Source organism: Anabrus simplex, chromosome 1 (genome assembly GCF_040414725.1).
Source record: "Anabrus simplex isolate iqAnaSimp1 chromosome 1, ASM4041472v1, whole genome shotgun sequence".
NCBI lineage: Eukaryota > Metazoa > Arthropoda > Insecta > Orthoptera > Tettigoniidae > Anabrus > Anabrus simplex.
In genome coordinates, this window is record NC_090265.1 from 365,708,298 (window position 1) to 365,726,872 (window position 18,575).

The 18,575-nt window shown below is 38.3% G+C and overlaps 1 protein-coding gene across 1 annotated transcript in view; it reads right to left on the reverse strand.

Annotated features, from left to right (window-relative positions):
- Positions 1-18,575, reverse strand: part of LOC137498914 (gustatory receptor for sugar taste 64f-like) — a 90,093-nt gene that overhangs the window by 3,198 nt on the left and 68,320 nt on the right. The window contains exons 6-7 of the mRNA XM_068226730.1: positions 17,016-17,105; positions 1,879-1,885 (exon numbers count right to left, since the gene is read on the reverse strand). Of these exons, the coding sequence (XP_068082831.1) occupies positions 1,879-1,885; positions 17,016-17,105 (97 nt within the window). The remainder of the gene's footprint in view (positions 1-1,878; positions 1,886-17,015; positions 17,106-18,575) is intronic.

An 18,575-nucleotide genomic window follows, 5' to 3' on the forward strand; every position in this document is an offset into this window, starting at 1 on the left:
CTTGCCATATTGAACCTTTTACTTTAGTGGCTGAAATCTTCGTGATGTAGCTATAATATCCTTCCGCATGTGTTTTGTACGCGATCGATAATCTCAAGACCACCCGGGTGTTTGAGGTTCTCAATGAGGTTGACAGATGGACTTTTGAGGTAGTGCCATAATTATTTTTGTCTAGACTAACAGCTTCTGGAACTTAATCTCCATCCACGATTCGACTAAATGCTTCGTAATTTGTCGTTCTTTGGAATATATATTTTGAGGGAAATTGAAGCCATTTCGGTGCAAGTAGAACCCAAATTACACGGATGGGATTCAGAAAATATAAAACACGTGAAGTATCTTTTAGATTTCATGTCTACGTACTTGAAGAAAAGTAGGAGTCATTGGGATAGGTGTATAACAAATGACGTAATAGGGAATACACTATGGAGATTCTATAGTTTAGGAGAAGAAAATAGTACAGGTAATGGCGAAGGCATTTCACGCATTTTAAATTATTCAGAAATGATTATGGAAACGAAGATATGATGATTTGAATTTTTAGAGTATCTCGAACACAAATTTGTATGAAATCCGACGAATTCAGAAGATTCTTGTTCAGAGTAGTATGTATTGCACCATATTCCCTCGTTTGTATCGAAGCAATTTTTTAAAATATGTATTGGAGATTCAACATCATAATGGCTTCTAATCATCGCTATTGATCACTCTCGAGAGATGTAGAAAACCTGCGCGTAATTACATCGTAGTTATTTTAAAACCGTAAAACAACGTACATAATGTTCAAACTAACACACGCAAACAACAGTTATTAGAGCCTCCTGAACAACATAATTCCAAAAATTATATGAGAATAAACGAGCAGAGTAAGCAAGCAAGCAAGCAAGAAAGCAAGTGAGTGAGTGAGTGAGTGAGTGAGTGAGTGAGTGAGTCAGTCAGTAAGGAAACCGGTCTAAGTGGCTCATACGGTAGTGCACTGGCCTTCTGAGCCGAAGTTGGTGGGTTCGATCCCAACTCGGTCCGGTGGTGTTTGTAAGTACTCAGATACGCCAACCTCGTTTCGGTAGATTTACTGGTACGTAAAACTCATGTGGGACCAAGCTGCGGCATCTCGGTGTTTTCGAAAACCCTAACAGTAGTTCACGGCACATAAAACCAATAACATTATCATAAGAAAGGAGCACAGAGAGAAAGGCAGGGAGGAAGAAGAGAAACAAGGAGGGAGAAAAAGAGGAAAAGTGTGCGAAAAATTTGGAGGAAGGTAGGGAAAGGTGGAAAAGACAAAGGAAGGAAGGAAGGAATGAAGGATGGAAGGAAGAAAGGAAGGAAGGTAAGAGAGAAAAAGGAATTTGTGCAAGGGAATGGAGAATGAACAACGAAGTTACATAGAAAAAGGAAGAAAGGAAGAATAAGAAGGAAGATAGGAAGGAAATAAAGGAGAAAAACATGTGAGGGAGTAGGGTAGGAAGAATAGGATTGGTTTCCATTTTCATTTTCGAGCTCTTTGGAGTTCATATCTTTCGGTTTCGTATCTGGGCTTTTATAGTATAAATATATAATGTAGTGTATTCAGTACATCATTTTAGCTTATTGACACCAGATTCTAAAGTCTGTTCGGAGTAGATTAGTTTTCCTTCCTTCTCACTCAGAGCACCACCGTGAGGGTAGACGTGAACCACTACAATTGTACAAGTTCCAGTTACCACCTCCATATTCGATGTACCAATATTTACCATGTCGCTGTTGTTTCGATAGGAGCTCAATTTATGGATGATGTAGAAAGGCAATTGATTTGCTTTGAAATGTTAGTCATATTATTCGTCGACGCCTCCAGGCTACTGAATTGCAACAGGACGATCTCATAAGTTACAATAGTACCTGCCACCTGCAACAAACAAAAAGTCATAAAGTAAAAAATGTACAGTTTTGAGAAAGTGGTGAACTATTTAAAGTCGTTAATTGAAAGGGTAATGAGAAAGAAGGTAAACAGAATACCAGATGATAATTAATAAAATGATGAATGAGTTGAAAATGTTGACGCTTTCGGAAATAGAATCCGAAACCTTCGAGTTCTCTAAATGGGAGGGAGTAAATAGAGAGATGGATGATCCGCCTAGTCAAAACTATGTGTTAAATATTTTAATATTTACCTTTCGCATTTACATTATATCTAATACATGTTTCGAGAATATGCACATTCTCTTCTTCAGGTAGTTAAGTTAAAATTCGTGTATACAATAAGACCTAGTGAAAACGAGGGCCGCCCTTTAAGAAATCTAAAACTATGATAAATACGATGTAACATGTTAAAAATTGATGGATGGTGGCATGGAATTAAATTCCATTTTGTCATATACAATAACACACAGTAGGATGATGTCTATATGAATAAAATGTTGAGCAGTGAGTCCTGTTGTGATGTGACGTCACTGTGTCCTTGGTTTTCCAATACTTTCTTGTAAAATTCAGGTAGGGTGATATTAAGAATAATAAAAATGATATAAAAACTTGTTGTCAAGCCGATACCCTCCGTTAATAGGTGTTTATGCAGCCAGGTTGATATGAACTTAATATGGTCGATGTTATAAAAGTTTGTATCCCCTTGACAGTCACATAACAGCCTTACGCACCACTGGCCATTATGGTCAAGATTATTAATAGAAATGGGAGGGATGCAAAATAACCATCTCATCTTCTCCACTTATAACTGAAGGCTATATACATTTGGGATACTTCAACTAACCCAAAGGGCTCTCATCTTGGGAGCGTGGAGTGACGACCACGGCACGGCTGAGTCCGACATTGCCTTCATTTACATGGGCCAGGTTTCTCTGTGCCATCCGGTTTGTTTGGTTTCTGTGGTATATGTAGTCTTTCATGTACCTGTTTACTAGTTGTACATCCCATTAGAACAATTATGATCTCCACAACTACCTCTTGCCCGTTTCTCATGACCTTTCCTTTCTAATTAAGAAAATGCTTTCACGTCCCCGTAACTACTTGTACGGTCTTCGGAGATACCCAGGAGCAAGAATTTCGTCCCGCAGGAGTTAATTTACGTCCCAGTAAACCATCCACACGAGGCTATTTTATTTGAGTACCTTGAAATACCACCGGACTGGACTAGGATTGAACCCACCAACTTGGGTCCAGAAGGCTACAGCTTCTACCGCCTGAGCCACTCAGTTGAGGATCCTTCTTTTTCCTCTTCTGATTGGAACGAAGACGTGGTGGTTGCCTGCTTGTACTTACCTTTAAAACAACAGTTACCACCACCACCACCACCACCACCACCACCGCCACGTCCCTATATAATCATGACCCTTCTTCTCTTCTGACTGGAGCCAAGATGGGATGGTTGCCTAGTTGTACTTTCCCTTAAAACAACAATTATCACCACGATTACCTTTTCCTTTAGCCAAAATTTTCATTCTTGCAAGGATTAGAGGGGCTGATAAAGTAGTTATTTTGACCGCAAAACTTCAGTTACCACCACCACCATCACACTAGAACGGCTATGCAATAGCAAAGACAACATATCTAAAATGCAACCCCATTTGGGGCTTGGACTATATCCTCTCTCTTCGGATGAGACGGACTCGACTAGGATACAACAGAACGCAAGACTGATGTTGAATAACTCCCTGTACAGGGATCTGTCAGGTCGGGTCGCAATATCATTTCAAATGACGAACTTCACAGCCAGTCTCATGTTTACGTGTTTGTACTTTCGTGTACTTTGCTTGCGGATTGTATTCATGATGGGAACTTCATATAAACCAATATAAATTAATGGAAAAGAGTGAAATTGAACTCTGACTATCTTAAGTTTCCTGGAAAGTTTTAAAAAATGTTCTGGGTTAGAAGAATGAACTAGTAAGCAGTAATATACATTATCTCCTCATTGTATCAGATTTTCAAGTTGTACCTTGTTCTAAGGAATGCCGTTCTTATTAATTTGGAGCTGGAGTTGATTCTTTATGGAGATGGTGATTCTAAGGGGGAAAAATAATGAGATTTAGACCCCCTTCCCGTAATTTGGAAAGGATCTTCGTGACTACGGGGGTGGGAGGAGGAGGAGGAGTAGGGATAAGTTATTGTGACTTTTTTACTACAGGGGCGCAGCGGAACCAGATATACTTTAGCACTGTAAAGCCTCAAATAAATCAAATAGTATTTCATAGAACGAGCTACAACTTGAAAATCTGAGAGAATGAGGGTATAATGGAAATTAGCTTTATCTAGACTGTGATACCGATATCAAGTTTTCAAAAGTATGAAATACAAATTATCTCAAATTTGAAAATAAATGAAATATATTTGAAAATGGACATAAAAAGTATATTATAATTATAGGCCTAATAATCTATAACGGCAGATTGATACCCGAAATTCAAGATAAACGAGAGACGTACTGAAACTAATGAGAAACATGAACCAGAATTATTTTATTATTAGCTGTAGTACCCGGCGTTGCCCGGATAGTTTCTGAATGTTTACCCTTAAGATTTCTATTACCAGTTAGTTATGTGTGAAGTGAATTTTCATAGAATTCCTTTCTGACCTGCAGATTGATATGTTACGATCTATTATGTAGTTTTAGAATTATTTAGATGTGTTTGATTTCAAGTTTTAGATTATTTAATTTTCGAGTAGAACTTTGTCCTTATGGAAGATCGAATTGACTGGGAAGTATTTGATCCTGTAAAAAATTTATAAGTGATAACTATATGTATTTAGCCGTCGCACTATAGATACGATGTACAAGATTTCAACTGTCGATAAGACTGTCCCCATCTTGCCCCCCGCCCCTAAACGATAAAAAATCTGGATTGTCACCATTCACTTCAGTGACCCCGAAAACTGCAGATTCGACACTATTTTAGATTATGTTTATATCTCACTCCCCCCTCATCCCCACCCCAAAAGAGTCTGAACATGAACTTCAAAAAATTCTGAGTGTCACTATTCATTTCAGCGACCACGACAACTATGGATTCGATACTATTCTAAATTCTTTTTATACCTTACCCCCTCCCTCGCCCCTGCCAATAAGGGCGCTAGGGGTGCCTTACCCCCACGCGGCCCGTCTCCTGGCACTAAGTCATAAGTGTACCAAATTTGGTTGGAATCGCTCCAGTGGTTTACATACATACATACATACATACATACATACATACATACATACATACATACATGCATGCATACATACATACATACATACATACATACATACATACATACATACATACATACATACATACATACATACATACATACATACATACATACATACATACATACTGCACCCTTGAAAATTGGTTATTGGTTTGTATGGAAAGAATATTTTATTACTGGGGTGGAACAATGCATAAAATTATCATCCAGGAAGGAGATTTCAACTCTGCACTGTCTGCTAGCCCGCAGTGAAACAGGTTTTCCTCGCCGTGTAAGCGAGTCTGAGTTTTTTTTGTGCCTTGTTGAAGACACCAGATGAGTAGCACGTGGACTCGAACTCCACGAGACCAAAAGCGATCAATACTTTGAGATTTTGACGTCATGATATTTAACCAATTGGATCGCAAGGTTAGCCCGATCGCTAAATCTCAGCCAATAAAATTCAATTAACAAACACATCTACGTCTTGAAGAAATAAATACCCATGTATCTGGGGGAATCTTTCTCATTTGCTCTTTTGCTCTTTTGCTTCTTTTGCGTTTTTGTGTCTTCAGTTGCCTACGTGAGTAATTGCTTCGCACAAGTACAAGTCATCGTGTTGTAAGAGCACATGTGTTATTGGAGACGGCATATACGACGTTGAACATTACAAGCATTCATTTGATGAAAGATGATATTTTTTCTGCTTCTGAGGAAATTTTGAGATACGGAAATATTGGAAACGCAACAGTTCAGATTTCCTTAATTTTATAAATCTGAGGGAAAATTTAAAGTACGTAAAAACTGTGCCAGCTTGGAGAATCGAGTGTGTGTTGGGAACTATTACTAAAACAAACTTTTTAGTTTCAGCTTTCACCAGAAGACGGAAGATCATTAGCAGTCCTGAACTATTTCGGAAGAATGGAACTTCAACATTATGACGGAGTTTGTAATTGTTCTAAGTCCTCGCCTGCTGCAGCCATGTGTAACTAAGATGTGAGGCATAATTCAGCCCGGGGGAGAATAATATCGGAGGTGGAGTTTGGTTAAATATTCACTGATCATCAACCGAGTCCAGAAGCCAAGTCTACTACAGCTAAGATTTTAAATTATACTTTTCTCTATTTTCTGTTGTAATAATTATGTAGACGTAGTCCTTGCTTGAATATTTGAGATCATTTCTAATAGTCTTTGTAGTTAGGAATTTCACTCTTCTTTCACTGGTGTTGGTAGATTTGATGTGTGTGAGAGTGTATTTGGGACCTATAATTTGTTCTATTTGAGTGAGTGCTTCGTGACATGTTCTCACTGTCCCACGATAAGTCGAGGAAAGTGTTAAAAATATTTGACCCACGCGATAACATTTATTAATTTATAAAATAATGATGGAATAATTTTTGAATTATTTGGGACAGAATATCGACGTGTTCTGTGAATTTAGGATTTTTCCTTCATGTTTTTGTGGTTTATCATAGATTCGAGATAGGATAGAGTCATCTATGATTTCATTAAACCATAGCCTACGATGACGCGACCGCGCGCGTATAATAATAATAATAATAATAATAATAATAATAATAATAATAATAATAATAATAATAATAATAATAATTGACATTATTACGGTCTAATAGAATGTTCAAAGGTCATGAGTGTAATTATCACTGTGCTTATAAATGATTAATGTGTGCTATATTGAAGTAGATGTTGGCCTGGAATATTGGTCGTGGCTTGAATGTCCACAAATTTTGCATTTACTGTTATTGGTATTTTTGAGACTTGTAAATGGATCTTAAGATAGGATTTTATTTGTGCGTCCATTACATGAGTCAGTTAAGGAAGAGAGTGTGTCTTTGAACATAATTTCTTCTTATGCAGCACATATTGATCGATAATTTGAGGTAATAGGAGATTAAAATTAACGTAGTCGTGACTCATAGACCGTATGCGCGAATGCTTATTTATCTATGACTGTAGGCAATTCTATGGAATTTTTAGTGATGATTTCTACTGTAAAATTATCCTGGAACATCGTTGTGGAATCTATTTCATTGGAAAAGTGATAATCCTGTTACAATCACACGCCAGACGATCGTAATGGTAGCCCTTGTCTGATATTGTCATCGGGAGAAACTCTCATATTTCGAATAAAAATTAAAATTAAAAATCAAGAGATAGGGTTCGATAAATCTATTTGATAATATTACCGTGGACCAAAGCTTGAATGTGAGATGGATGAATGACTGATTTTGTTTGTAAATGTGAATTTCATGGTGATATTTCGTTATGATATGTGTACGCTGAGCGCGTAAAGTTTTCGATTTTTGTTGTTGTTTTGTGGCGAGCATATTTGGCTCAATTATAAATATTTAAGCAATTTTATGACGGAATAAGATAGATTAGGATCTTTGCTTCGAGGGAAAATACTTAAGCAAGGATCGCGTCAATGAACTAAGCTCACAAAATGTAAAATGTTTAACTTTACAATGCGAGAATTTTAAGTCTTTATTGTGAGTTGTGCACAACACGAGGTCAACTGACACAAGAGTAAAAATCTAATGAGTTGAATATTGGATTTCAAAATAATTTAATTAAATAATTTGAAGCATAAGTAATTAATTAGAATAATATTTAATTAATAGAAATGATTTATTTGATATTTCGTGTGAGGTAAAAATTTGACTCATTGAAAAATATATCGCAGAGTATTGTTAATTTAAATAATAATTTGAAAAATCAGATTTTTGATATTTTGAGATAGGATTTTCTCAGATAATAATTTAATTAATTTCCTAATACGATTTATTAAGACTCAGTTTCGTATCTTTGCAGAATGCAATTTAATGAAGAACTGTGGGTGAATTCCAGCAGGGAAGAGCTAAATATTTTTTATTCAAGATTTTGAAAATATTAATGGAATTTGGAAAGTGCTAATAATTACTTTTTAATAAATGTTAAAACCCATATTTTTTAGTGTTTTCATTTGTCGCCAATCCTTAGGTTGTCCCTGTCCTCTATAATTTAGCGTTGCCTGTAAGCGAACGTTCCGCCTCTGGGACTTTTGCTTACCGGCTGAGCTGCCCGGCAAAACGGGGGCAATACATACATACATACATACATACATACATACATACATACAATGACATTTATGTAAGTCATATGTGTCATATGTAAGATAGTAAGTCTTATGTGTACCAACTTTGGTTGGCAGCTATGCCCAAACGTACATGCATAATCTCGCTGCTCTAGAATCCTGGAGCTGACGTTGCCATGGTTACGGCAGTTCATTTTTTTTATCTGAGCAGGGGTAGTGTGGTGCCAATATCTCCATAACGGTTCGTTTTAGGGCCCTAGGGCTTACCGAGTTTTCTTTTTTGCGTCAAGGAGCTTAAAACGAGCTTTGTCTCGTCCTTGTACGACAAATTCGATTTCACCTATATTAGCCTATTATTTTTATATTTTTATATCACCCCCACCGCCCCCCATCGAATTGTTTTGAAAATAAAATACAGCCCATGTTACTCACTGGCAATGTAGATTCCTATAGGTGAAGTAATTTTTAAAATCGGTTCAGTAGTTTTTGAGTCTATCCGTTACAAACAAATATATAAATTTTTTCTCTTTATAATATTATTATAGACTAGCAAATGTACCCGTGCTTCGCTACTGTATTCTACATTGTATACGGATATTGAAGTAAATACTGTACGTGCAGTAAATAAGATTGTTTTAAAATTGCTTGTCTCATAGCCTTATCCGAGAAATAGCATGGGGAGGTCCCCATACGTTGTTTCCAATGTAAAGTGTGCGTTGCGGAGTTGTGATGATAACGGCAGGCTCACTTGCCTACTGCCATTCACAATCGACTTGGAAAGTTTACATTATAATTGCAGGACCAATTGCCTACTGCGCGGTCACAATCGATTTAGGGAGTTTTCGCTTCAATGGCAGGCCCCCTTTCCTACTTCCAGACATATAACATTTCAGGAGTTTTTATTATAATGGCAGGCAACTTCCATACTACCAGTCAAAATTGAGTTGTGGAGTTATCATTAAAATGACAGGCCCTTTTTCCTTCTGCCAGCCAAATTGCTGCCAGTCACACAGAGCTGGTGAGTTTCCATTAAAATAGCAGGCCACTATGCCTAATGCTAGTCACATTTTAGATGGGTACATTTGTTTATAATGGCGGGCACCCTTACCTACATCCAAACACAATCGGGTAGAGGAGTCAAATTGAGTTGGAGAATGACCCCATTCCTACTGCCAGTCAAAGTCGGTGTGGGGAGTACTGATTACAATAGCAGACACACCCTTTCTCGATCGATACAAATCGTCATCAATGAATATATATAGATCTACATACGAAAGTATGTGCATGTTTAAAATACTGTAGACCTTCATTTATAGATTAACAGCTGCTAAACGGTACGTCATATTGACAAAGGATTGTACCATAAGACGCAGTATTTAGTGCGCTAAATGCCTGGTCCTCTGATATTTCTCGCATCTCATCTATTCATGGGTCAGATTGAGTTAGAAACGTTGAATAGGGTGAAATTTGTGTTAGATTAGCTTACACTGCATTACTTTTCGGATCATTATGTGAGATAGCATTTGGCTCACATATGTATACTGGGTGAGCGAATGTTGGTGTAGAGTTTGATGATTCCATCTTTCCTGTAATTGATTGAAAGTATGAATTATGCAGGTAAAAAGTCCAAATTTAATTAAAATCGAGAAATAGAGACGGATCTAACGTATAAGGGACACAGATACGACAAAAAGTCATAAGACCAAGGTTGAAGATCACTCCAAATTGAACGGAGATTTTGCCATCCGTTATGTGTTAGGACTTCCCGTTTATCTCACGAAATACTTCGAAACGAAGGTCTGCACCATCATTAAAATTGCCTCCATATTTCGATATTCTTCGGGGATAAAAAGTGAAAAATTTAAAGATCGTGGAGGTTTTCCGTCCTTTACAGGCTAAAACGCATATTTTTGCAAAATTTCCATTTTCTTGCTCGTCTGGCAGATTATGCCGCAATCTGGATTTTCGGTGAGGGGGGGGGCGGGGGTAAAAAATTAGGACTTTCAGGAAACTACACCAGAAATATGCACATGGTCATTATTGCCCCTCAAACGGGTAGCAGTAAGAAAATTTCACCAAAATAGCCAATGTACAGGCACACACAGTCGTTACGATTTTGTTTATATAGATAGATAGATAAGGAATCTGCTCCACGTACAGCATCTTTTGGGCTATGTCCGCTGGACTTAACCTGCAAAACCGACCGTTCATGATATCTCACTTATTAATCCTCCTATCGAAAAATGCACACGAGAAAAAGTTTTAGAAATGGATTTCCATTAAAGATTGCTGATTTCCATTAATTTTGGATTGCATATTTTAATAATAATAATAATAATAATAATAATAATAATAATAATAATAATGTTATTTGCTTTACGTCCCACTAACTACTTTTATGGTCTTCAGAGACGCCGAGGTACCGGAATTTAGTCCCGCAGGAGTTCTTTTACGTGCCGGTAAATCTACCAACACGAGGCTGTCGTATTTGAGCACCTTCAAATACCACCGGACTGAGCCAGGATCGAACCTGCCAAGTTGGGGTTAGAAGGCCAGCGCCTTAACCGTCTGAGCCACTCAGCCCGGATGTGCATATTTTGAGGGAGTGCAAAATCATTGTTTTCGGTTTCGGTTAAACCCCCAGTAAATTTAGGTATTCGGGAATAATATTGGCCCTAAAACCTACTCGAGGACAGGTGAATCCTAAATATCAAGATTGGTAGAAATATATTCAGTAGTTTTCAGGTTATAAGAACTCATACAATCAAATAGACAAACATACAAATAGACACCAAAGCTAAGAAATGTGCAGATGGTCATTATTACATCTGAAACGGATAACTGCACGGAAATTTCACCAAAATAGTCAATGTGCCGACAGACGGTCGTACAATTATATTTATATAGATGACAGATAAGCATGGGCACGTTTGTAAGTGCAAACCTTCATTTCGAGATTTACTGCTCCTGAAGGGTAGATCATACCAACAAACGATTTGCATCCTCAGACGTCGCTATTATCGCTCTACATGTTTGGTCTTAAATTATTTTCTCATATCTCCCATATTTATGGTTTCGATTGAGTTACGACATTTGAATGGGGTGAAATTTGGGTATATTTTGAATATTTTACATTATTTTTCACATACTTACGTGGAAGCTAGAATCATGATATTTGGTTCGCCTTAAGCCATTGGTCGTGTCAACGTGCGTGCCAAATTCGATGACTCCATCTTTCCCATAAGTGTGTCAACATACGTGCAAAAAGCACAACATTTACGAACAATCGAAATATACAGCCAAATCTACCCTATAAGGCGGGGGACGGGGGGGGGGGGGGGGGAGAGACGACAAAATTTCACAGGACCAAAGTTGTAGATCACTCCAAATTGAACGGAGATTGTGCCATCCGTTTTGTGATAGGACTTAGTGTTTAGCTTCGAAATACCTCGAAACGAAGGTGTGCATCGTCATTAAATTTCCTCCAAACTCCGATATTCTTCGGCATAAAAAGTGAAAAATTTAAAGATCTTGGAAGTTTTCCGTACGTTACCGGCTTAAACGTATAATTTTGCTTCATTTCAATTTTCCAGCTCGTGTGGCAGATTATGAGGGAATCTTGATTTAGGGCGAGGGGTGTAAAATTTAGGACTTTCAGGAAACTATAGCTAAAAACTGTCCAGATGGTCATTATTACCCCTTGAACGGAATGCTATACGAAAATTTCGCCAAAATCGTCAATGCACAGACACGCGGTCGTTACGATATGATTTATATAGATAGACTAGCTGATGTACCCGTACTTCGCTACGGGATTCTAAGAAAGACTGTCTTTGTGGTTTTCCTAACTACAATTAGTTAACTTAGGCCATTAAAAAATATGTTGGAATGTAGGGATTGAAAGCAATGTTATCATATAAAATACTCGTTCTAATGAAAAACCGCACATTTTCTCACTTTTAACGAGCAGTACTATGGTGCCGATCTAACAGTCCAATGTTCCAGTGCTGGTATAACCAGGACGCAGACAGCCGTGAACACTCCTCTGCCATTGTTCCGTTAATATACACACTGCTCATTCCAATCAGTGCCTCAGAGTGGGGATTGAATAGCTCGAAATTTTGAATTAATTGTATGAGGATACTTACATCTATTAAAAACTAAAGTTGTTACAGACGTGAAAATTGGTATTTGGATCTCCTTTACAAACAAAGAAAAAAGCGTTTTTGGAGGAAATCATCTAGGGGGCGGGGGTGAAAAGGAGTTGAATTCCTTTTATGAGGACACATATCTCAAAAACTGAAGAAGTTAGAGTCGTGATAATTGGTATTTAGAATATCCTTTACTATTAAAGAAACAAGTATTTTTTGCCGTAAATTCACTTAAGGGGGGAGTGGGGAAGGAAGTGAAAGGAAGTGAATTATTTTTATGGAGATACTTATATCTGAGAACTGAAGGTAACAGACGTAAACATTGGTATTTGGAGTCTCCTTTAAACATAAAGAAACATGCCTTCTTTTTTTTTGGGGGGGGGGGGGGTAAATCAACTTAACGACGGTGGGGTGAAAAAGGAGTTGAGACTTATTGATTTTACTGTTCATAATATACTTATTCAGATCATAAACTGCACGTTTTTAATCTTTCCTGGGTTCGTTTTTCAAGAGCCATCTTTTCCTTAGGAGAACATAAAGTTAGATTACAGTAGATACTCCTGGCATATAAATAAAAATTTAAACACATTTCAAATAAACGATAGGAATGATATTGACCATGCAATTGTTCACCTCTATAATAAGGTCAATAATGCATGGAAGTAAATCATTCGTGTCGCCAGAAATCTCGCGCACTTGCCTACGCGCGACGATGGCGCTGGTCACCTTGTCAGCAATGACAGTGGCAGCAGATTTAATTTACCGCCAATAGTGGTCTTGATCTTGCTGTGTGGTCCAGAACATCAATGATGATGATAATAATAATAATAATAATAATAATAATAATAATAATAGTAATAATAATAATAATAGTAATAATAATAATAATAATAATAATAATAATAATAATTTTCTGGACCGCTTCAAAATGTGCGGACCGTGCTTGAAGCGGGCCCTGGCCGGGTAATGACTAAGATTGCAGTCCGGCCGTGGGTTCAGTACCGCCAAGGCACCAAAGATGACACCACGCCGGATCTCCTCAGGGATTTGATTCATATTAAAAAATGCTTATAGGCAAAGATGGCAAAGTTTTAGGGACCCAACTGACCGGGTGGAATACCTGGACCTACCCCAGGAAGTACGAAATCGATTGCCGGAAAGAAAGATTGATAAATTTGGGGAACTTTGCCGTAATCTCTCAGAAAAAGGGGTCAGGTCTTGAATTTTGGCAGATTCTCCCAGAAAACGAGTCAGATCGCGAATTTCGGCGGATTATATATAAAACGTTAAGCATTCAATTATAAATTTCATTATAATACCGTAGCGAAGCACGGGTATCTTGCTAGTTTTATATATATCGATAAAGGAATCTGCTCCACGTATAACACCTTTTGGGCTATGTCCGCTGGACTAAGCCTGAGAAACCGACCTTTCATGATATCTCCCTTAATAATCCTCACGTGAAAAAATGCACATGAGAAGAAAAAGTAGAATTGGATTTCCATCAAGTTTTGTCGATTTCCAGTCAGGTTGGTCTTGTACTTTATATTTTGTGGCAGAGTAAAATCACCAATTCGTTTCCCTATAAAATCCCACTCCATTCCGGGAATTTGAAATGTTATTGACCTTAAAACCTACCCTTGGACAGGTGGATGCTAAATATAAAGTTTGGTTCAAATATCTTCAGTAGTTTTCAAGTTGTATGAAATACGATTGTAGTGCATCATTCTTCTACTTTACACACCGATTTTCAATCAATCAATCAATCAATCAATCAATCAATCAATCAATCAATCAATCAATCAATCAATCAATCAATCAATCAATCAATCAATCAATCAATCAATACTGATCTGCATTTAGTCGCCCAGGTGGCAGATTCCCTATCTGTTGTTTTCCCAGCCTTTTCCTAAATGATTTCAAAGGATTTGGAAATTTATTGAACATTTCCCTTGGTAAGTTATTTCAATCCCTAACTCCCCTTCATATAAATGAATATCTGCCCCAGTTTGTCCTCTTGAATTCCAACTTTATCTTCATATTGTGATCCTGCCTACTTTTATAAACGCCACTCAAACTTATTCGTCTACTAATGTAATTCCACGCCATCTCTCCGCTGACAGCTCGGAACATACCACTTAGTCGAGCAGCTCGCCTTCTTTCTCTCAATTCTTCCCAACCCAAACTTTGCAACATTTTTGTAACGCTACTCTTTTGTCGGAAATCACCCAGAACAAATCAGGCTGCTTTTCTTTGGATTCTTTCCAGTTCTTGAATCAGGTAATCCTGGTGAGGGTCCCATACACAGGAACCGTACTCTAGTTGAGGTCTTACCAGAGACTTATATGCCCTCTCCTTTACATCCTTACTACAACCCCTAAACACCCTCATAACCATGTGCAGAGATATGTACACTTTATTTACAATCCCATTTATGTGATTACCCCAATGAAGATCTTTCCTTATATTACTCCCACCCCATCAACGCAGTAATAAAAACTCAGAGGACTTTTCCTATTTGTGAAATTCACAACCTGACTTTTAACCCAGTTTATCAACATACCATTGCCTGCTGTCCATCTCACAACATTATCGAGGTCACGTTGCAGTTGCTCACAATCTTGTAAATTGTTTATTACTCTTTAGAGAATAACATCATCCGCAAAAAGCCTTACCTCTGATTCCACTCCTTTACTCATATCATTTATATATATATACGAAAACATAAAGGTCCAAAAACACTGCCTTGAGGAATTCTCCTTTTAATTATTACAGGGCCAGTTAAAGCTTCGCCTACTCTAATTCTCTGAGATCTATTTTCTAGAAATATAGCAACCCATTCAGTCACTCTTTTGTCTAGTCCAATTGCACTCATTTTCGCCAGTAGTCTCCCATGATCCTCCCTATCAAATGCTTTAGACAGGTCAACCGCGATACAGTCCATTTGACCTCCAGAATCCAAGATATCTGCTATATCTTGCTGGAATCCTACAAGTTGAGCTTCAGTGGAATAACCTTTCCTAAAACCGAACTGCCTTCTATCGAACCAGTTATTAATTTCGCAAACATGTCTAATATAATCAGAAAGAATGCCTTCCCAAAGCTTCCATACAATGCACGTCAAACTTACTGCCCTGTAATTTTCAGCTTTATGTCTATCACCCTTTCCTTTATACACAGGGTCTACTATAGCAACTGTCCATTCATCTGGTATAGCTCCTTTGACCAAACAATAATAAAAAATGTATTTCAGATATGGTACCGTACTATATCCCAACCCATTGTCTTTAGTATATCCCCAGAAATCTTATCAATTCCAGCTGCTTTACTAGTTTTCAAATTTTGTATCTACCTGTAAATGTCATTGTTATCATATGTAAATTTTAATACTTCTCTAGCATTAATAACCTCCTCTATCTGGACATTATCCTTGTAACCAACAATCTTTACATACTGCTGACTGAATACTTCTCCGTTTTGAAGATCCTCAGATACACACTCCCCTTGTTCGTTAATTATTCCTGGAATGTCCTTCTTGGAACCTGTTTCTGCCTTAAAGTACCTATACATACTCTTCCATTTTTCACTAAAACTTGTATGACTGCCAATTATTCTTGCCATCATGTTATCCTTAGCTGCCTACTTTGCTAGATTCAATTTTCTAGAAGTTCCTTCAATTTCTCCTTACTTTCACAGCCATTTCTAACTCTATTTCTTTCTCTATTTCTTCAGCCATTTTCTCGTGATGCCCGTACAGACAGACAGACAGACAGACAGACAGACAGACAGACAGACAGACAGACAGACAGACAGACAGACAGACAGACAGACAGACAGACAGACAGACAGACAGACAGACAGACAGACAGACAGACATGACTGAAAATTTAAAAAAGTGCATTTCCTTGTTACTGTGCACACGACCGGTACAGAAATATTATTCTTTTTAAATTCTGAGCTATGTACAGACAAAAACTCTTATTATATATATATATATATATATAAGTTATGGATGTGTACATATGATTTGAAAATATAGAAATTACACTGTCAGTATACGGTTTGATCTTTTGTATAACGAGAAATGAAATGGCATGGCTTTTAGTGCCGGGAAATCCCAGGACGGGTTCGGCTCGCCAGATGCAGGTCTTTTGATTTGACACCCGTAGGCGACCTGCGCGTCGTGATGAGGATGAAATGATGATGAAGACAACACGTACACCCAGCCCCCGTGCCAGGGAAATTAACCAATGATGATTAAAATTCCCGACCCTGCCGGGAATCGAACCCGGGACCCCTGTGACCAAAGGCGAACACGCTAACCATTTAGCCATGGAGCCGGACTGCATAACGAGAATATAGTGTTCTCTGTGTGCAGTCGAACTGGTGGTATAGTGAACATTGTGAGCCGCAGATTTCACAAACACTGTCACTGGATACCTGGTGAAACCTTTCTTATTACAGACACGAGTGAATTACTCCCTCCTGTAGAGGTAGTGTAACCTAAATTGTCTTATTTCCATTCATCATCGTTTATGGCGGGAGTATTAAAGAATTCTGGGTCTATTTCTGCAATTATTTTCTAAAGAGGGCAGAAAATGAACCATATTTACCGTGAGCAAAATCGTCCGAGTGACTGGGAAGAAGTTGAGACCTGTGAGCGCTATCTCGTCGGAGATGACCTGTGTCAGGAACCGCTCCACCTGAAAATACCAACGACCACATCATCAGTCATTTTGAAATATTTCAAAAGGGCGATGCTATAATCGAACTAGGACGCGGTCATTAATGCATCTTTGAGAAATTAACAATCATCGGTCAAATCTATGGAGTTCACAGCAGGTTTGTAAGGAAACTTTAAACCTAGCTAAGGTTCAATAATTTTCAAAATGTAGAAATGTACCAGCCCCGGAGGCCCAGGTTCGATTCCCGGCTATGCCGCGAAATTTGAAAAGTGGTACGAGGACTGGAACGGGGTCCACTCAGCCTCGGGAGGTCAACTGAGTAGAGGTGGGTTCGATTCCCACCTCACCCATCCTGGAAGTGGTTTTCTGTGGTTTCCCCACTTCTCCTCCAGGCAAATGCCGGGATGGTACCTAACTTAAGGCCACGGCCGCTTCCTTCCCTCTTCCTTGTCTATCCCTTCCAATCATCCCATCCCCCACCAAGGCTCCTGAAATATATCCAATTTTTACATCTGGAACACCTTGGGGTAGACAATCAGTAGAAACACACTTAATTTTAAAATGCCACATCGGCTAAGGAACGAACTGAAGTAGGTGCAGGTTACTTTACGAGTGACGACTCCCGACACAACTGCCAACTCAAGACAGACAATTCATGATTAACGACTGACTATACAAGACTGACTATACATGACTGCCTATGCAAGACTGACAGGAGATAGGAAAGAAATGTGTCCTAAGCACATCTTGCCGTTGAAGTAATAGAAGAGCTTGATGAACAAAACTCCGAATCTTAAAAATTAAGGGGCTGGATGAAAGAGGAGAGTAAGTCAGGTTACACCCCTTTTCTGGAAATCGGTTATCTGCACTATTTAACAGCAATTCTATAAGACAACCAAAGAACCTTGAGTCATCAATATATGACATGTTATTTCTTATTTTGTGTTGCACTTTTCATCCAAATATCTCCCAGTCTAAGCTGCGAGCGCTTGAATGTAAACAGAGTAAATGGTGAACACACCTACCACCGAGCTCGATAGCTGCAGTCGCTTAAGTGCGGCCAGTATCCAGTAATCGGGAGATAGTGGGTTGGAACCCCACTGTCGGCAGCCCTGAAAATGGTTTTCCGTGGTTTCCCATTTTCGCACCAGGCAAATGCTGGGGTTTTACCTTAATTAAGGCCATGGCCGTTTCCTTCCCATTCCTAGACGTTTCCCATCCCATCGTCGCCATAAGACATATCTGTGTTGGTGCGACGCAAAAAAATAAAAAATAAAATAAAAACACCTACCATCGTGGACAGTGATTCTTATGATTTAAGTGAAGATCATAGCGAATATCTGTGTAGCGAAAGATGAAAGTGGCGCTTGGTATTCCAAGGATGATGCAGATATCAGAGGGGTCTGCAGACAAAAACCTTTTTATTTCAGATATGGCTACCATCATAACAGATTGGACTTCAGTTTTGAGCAAAATCATGTCTTCACT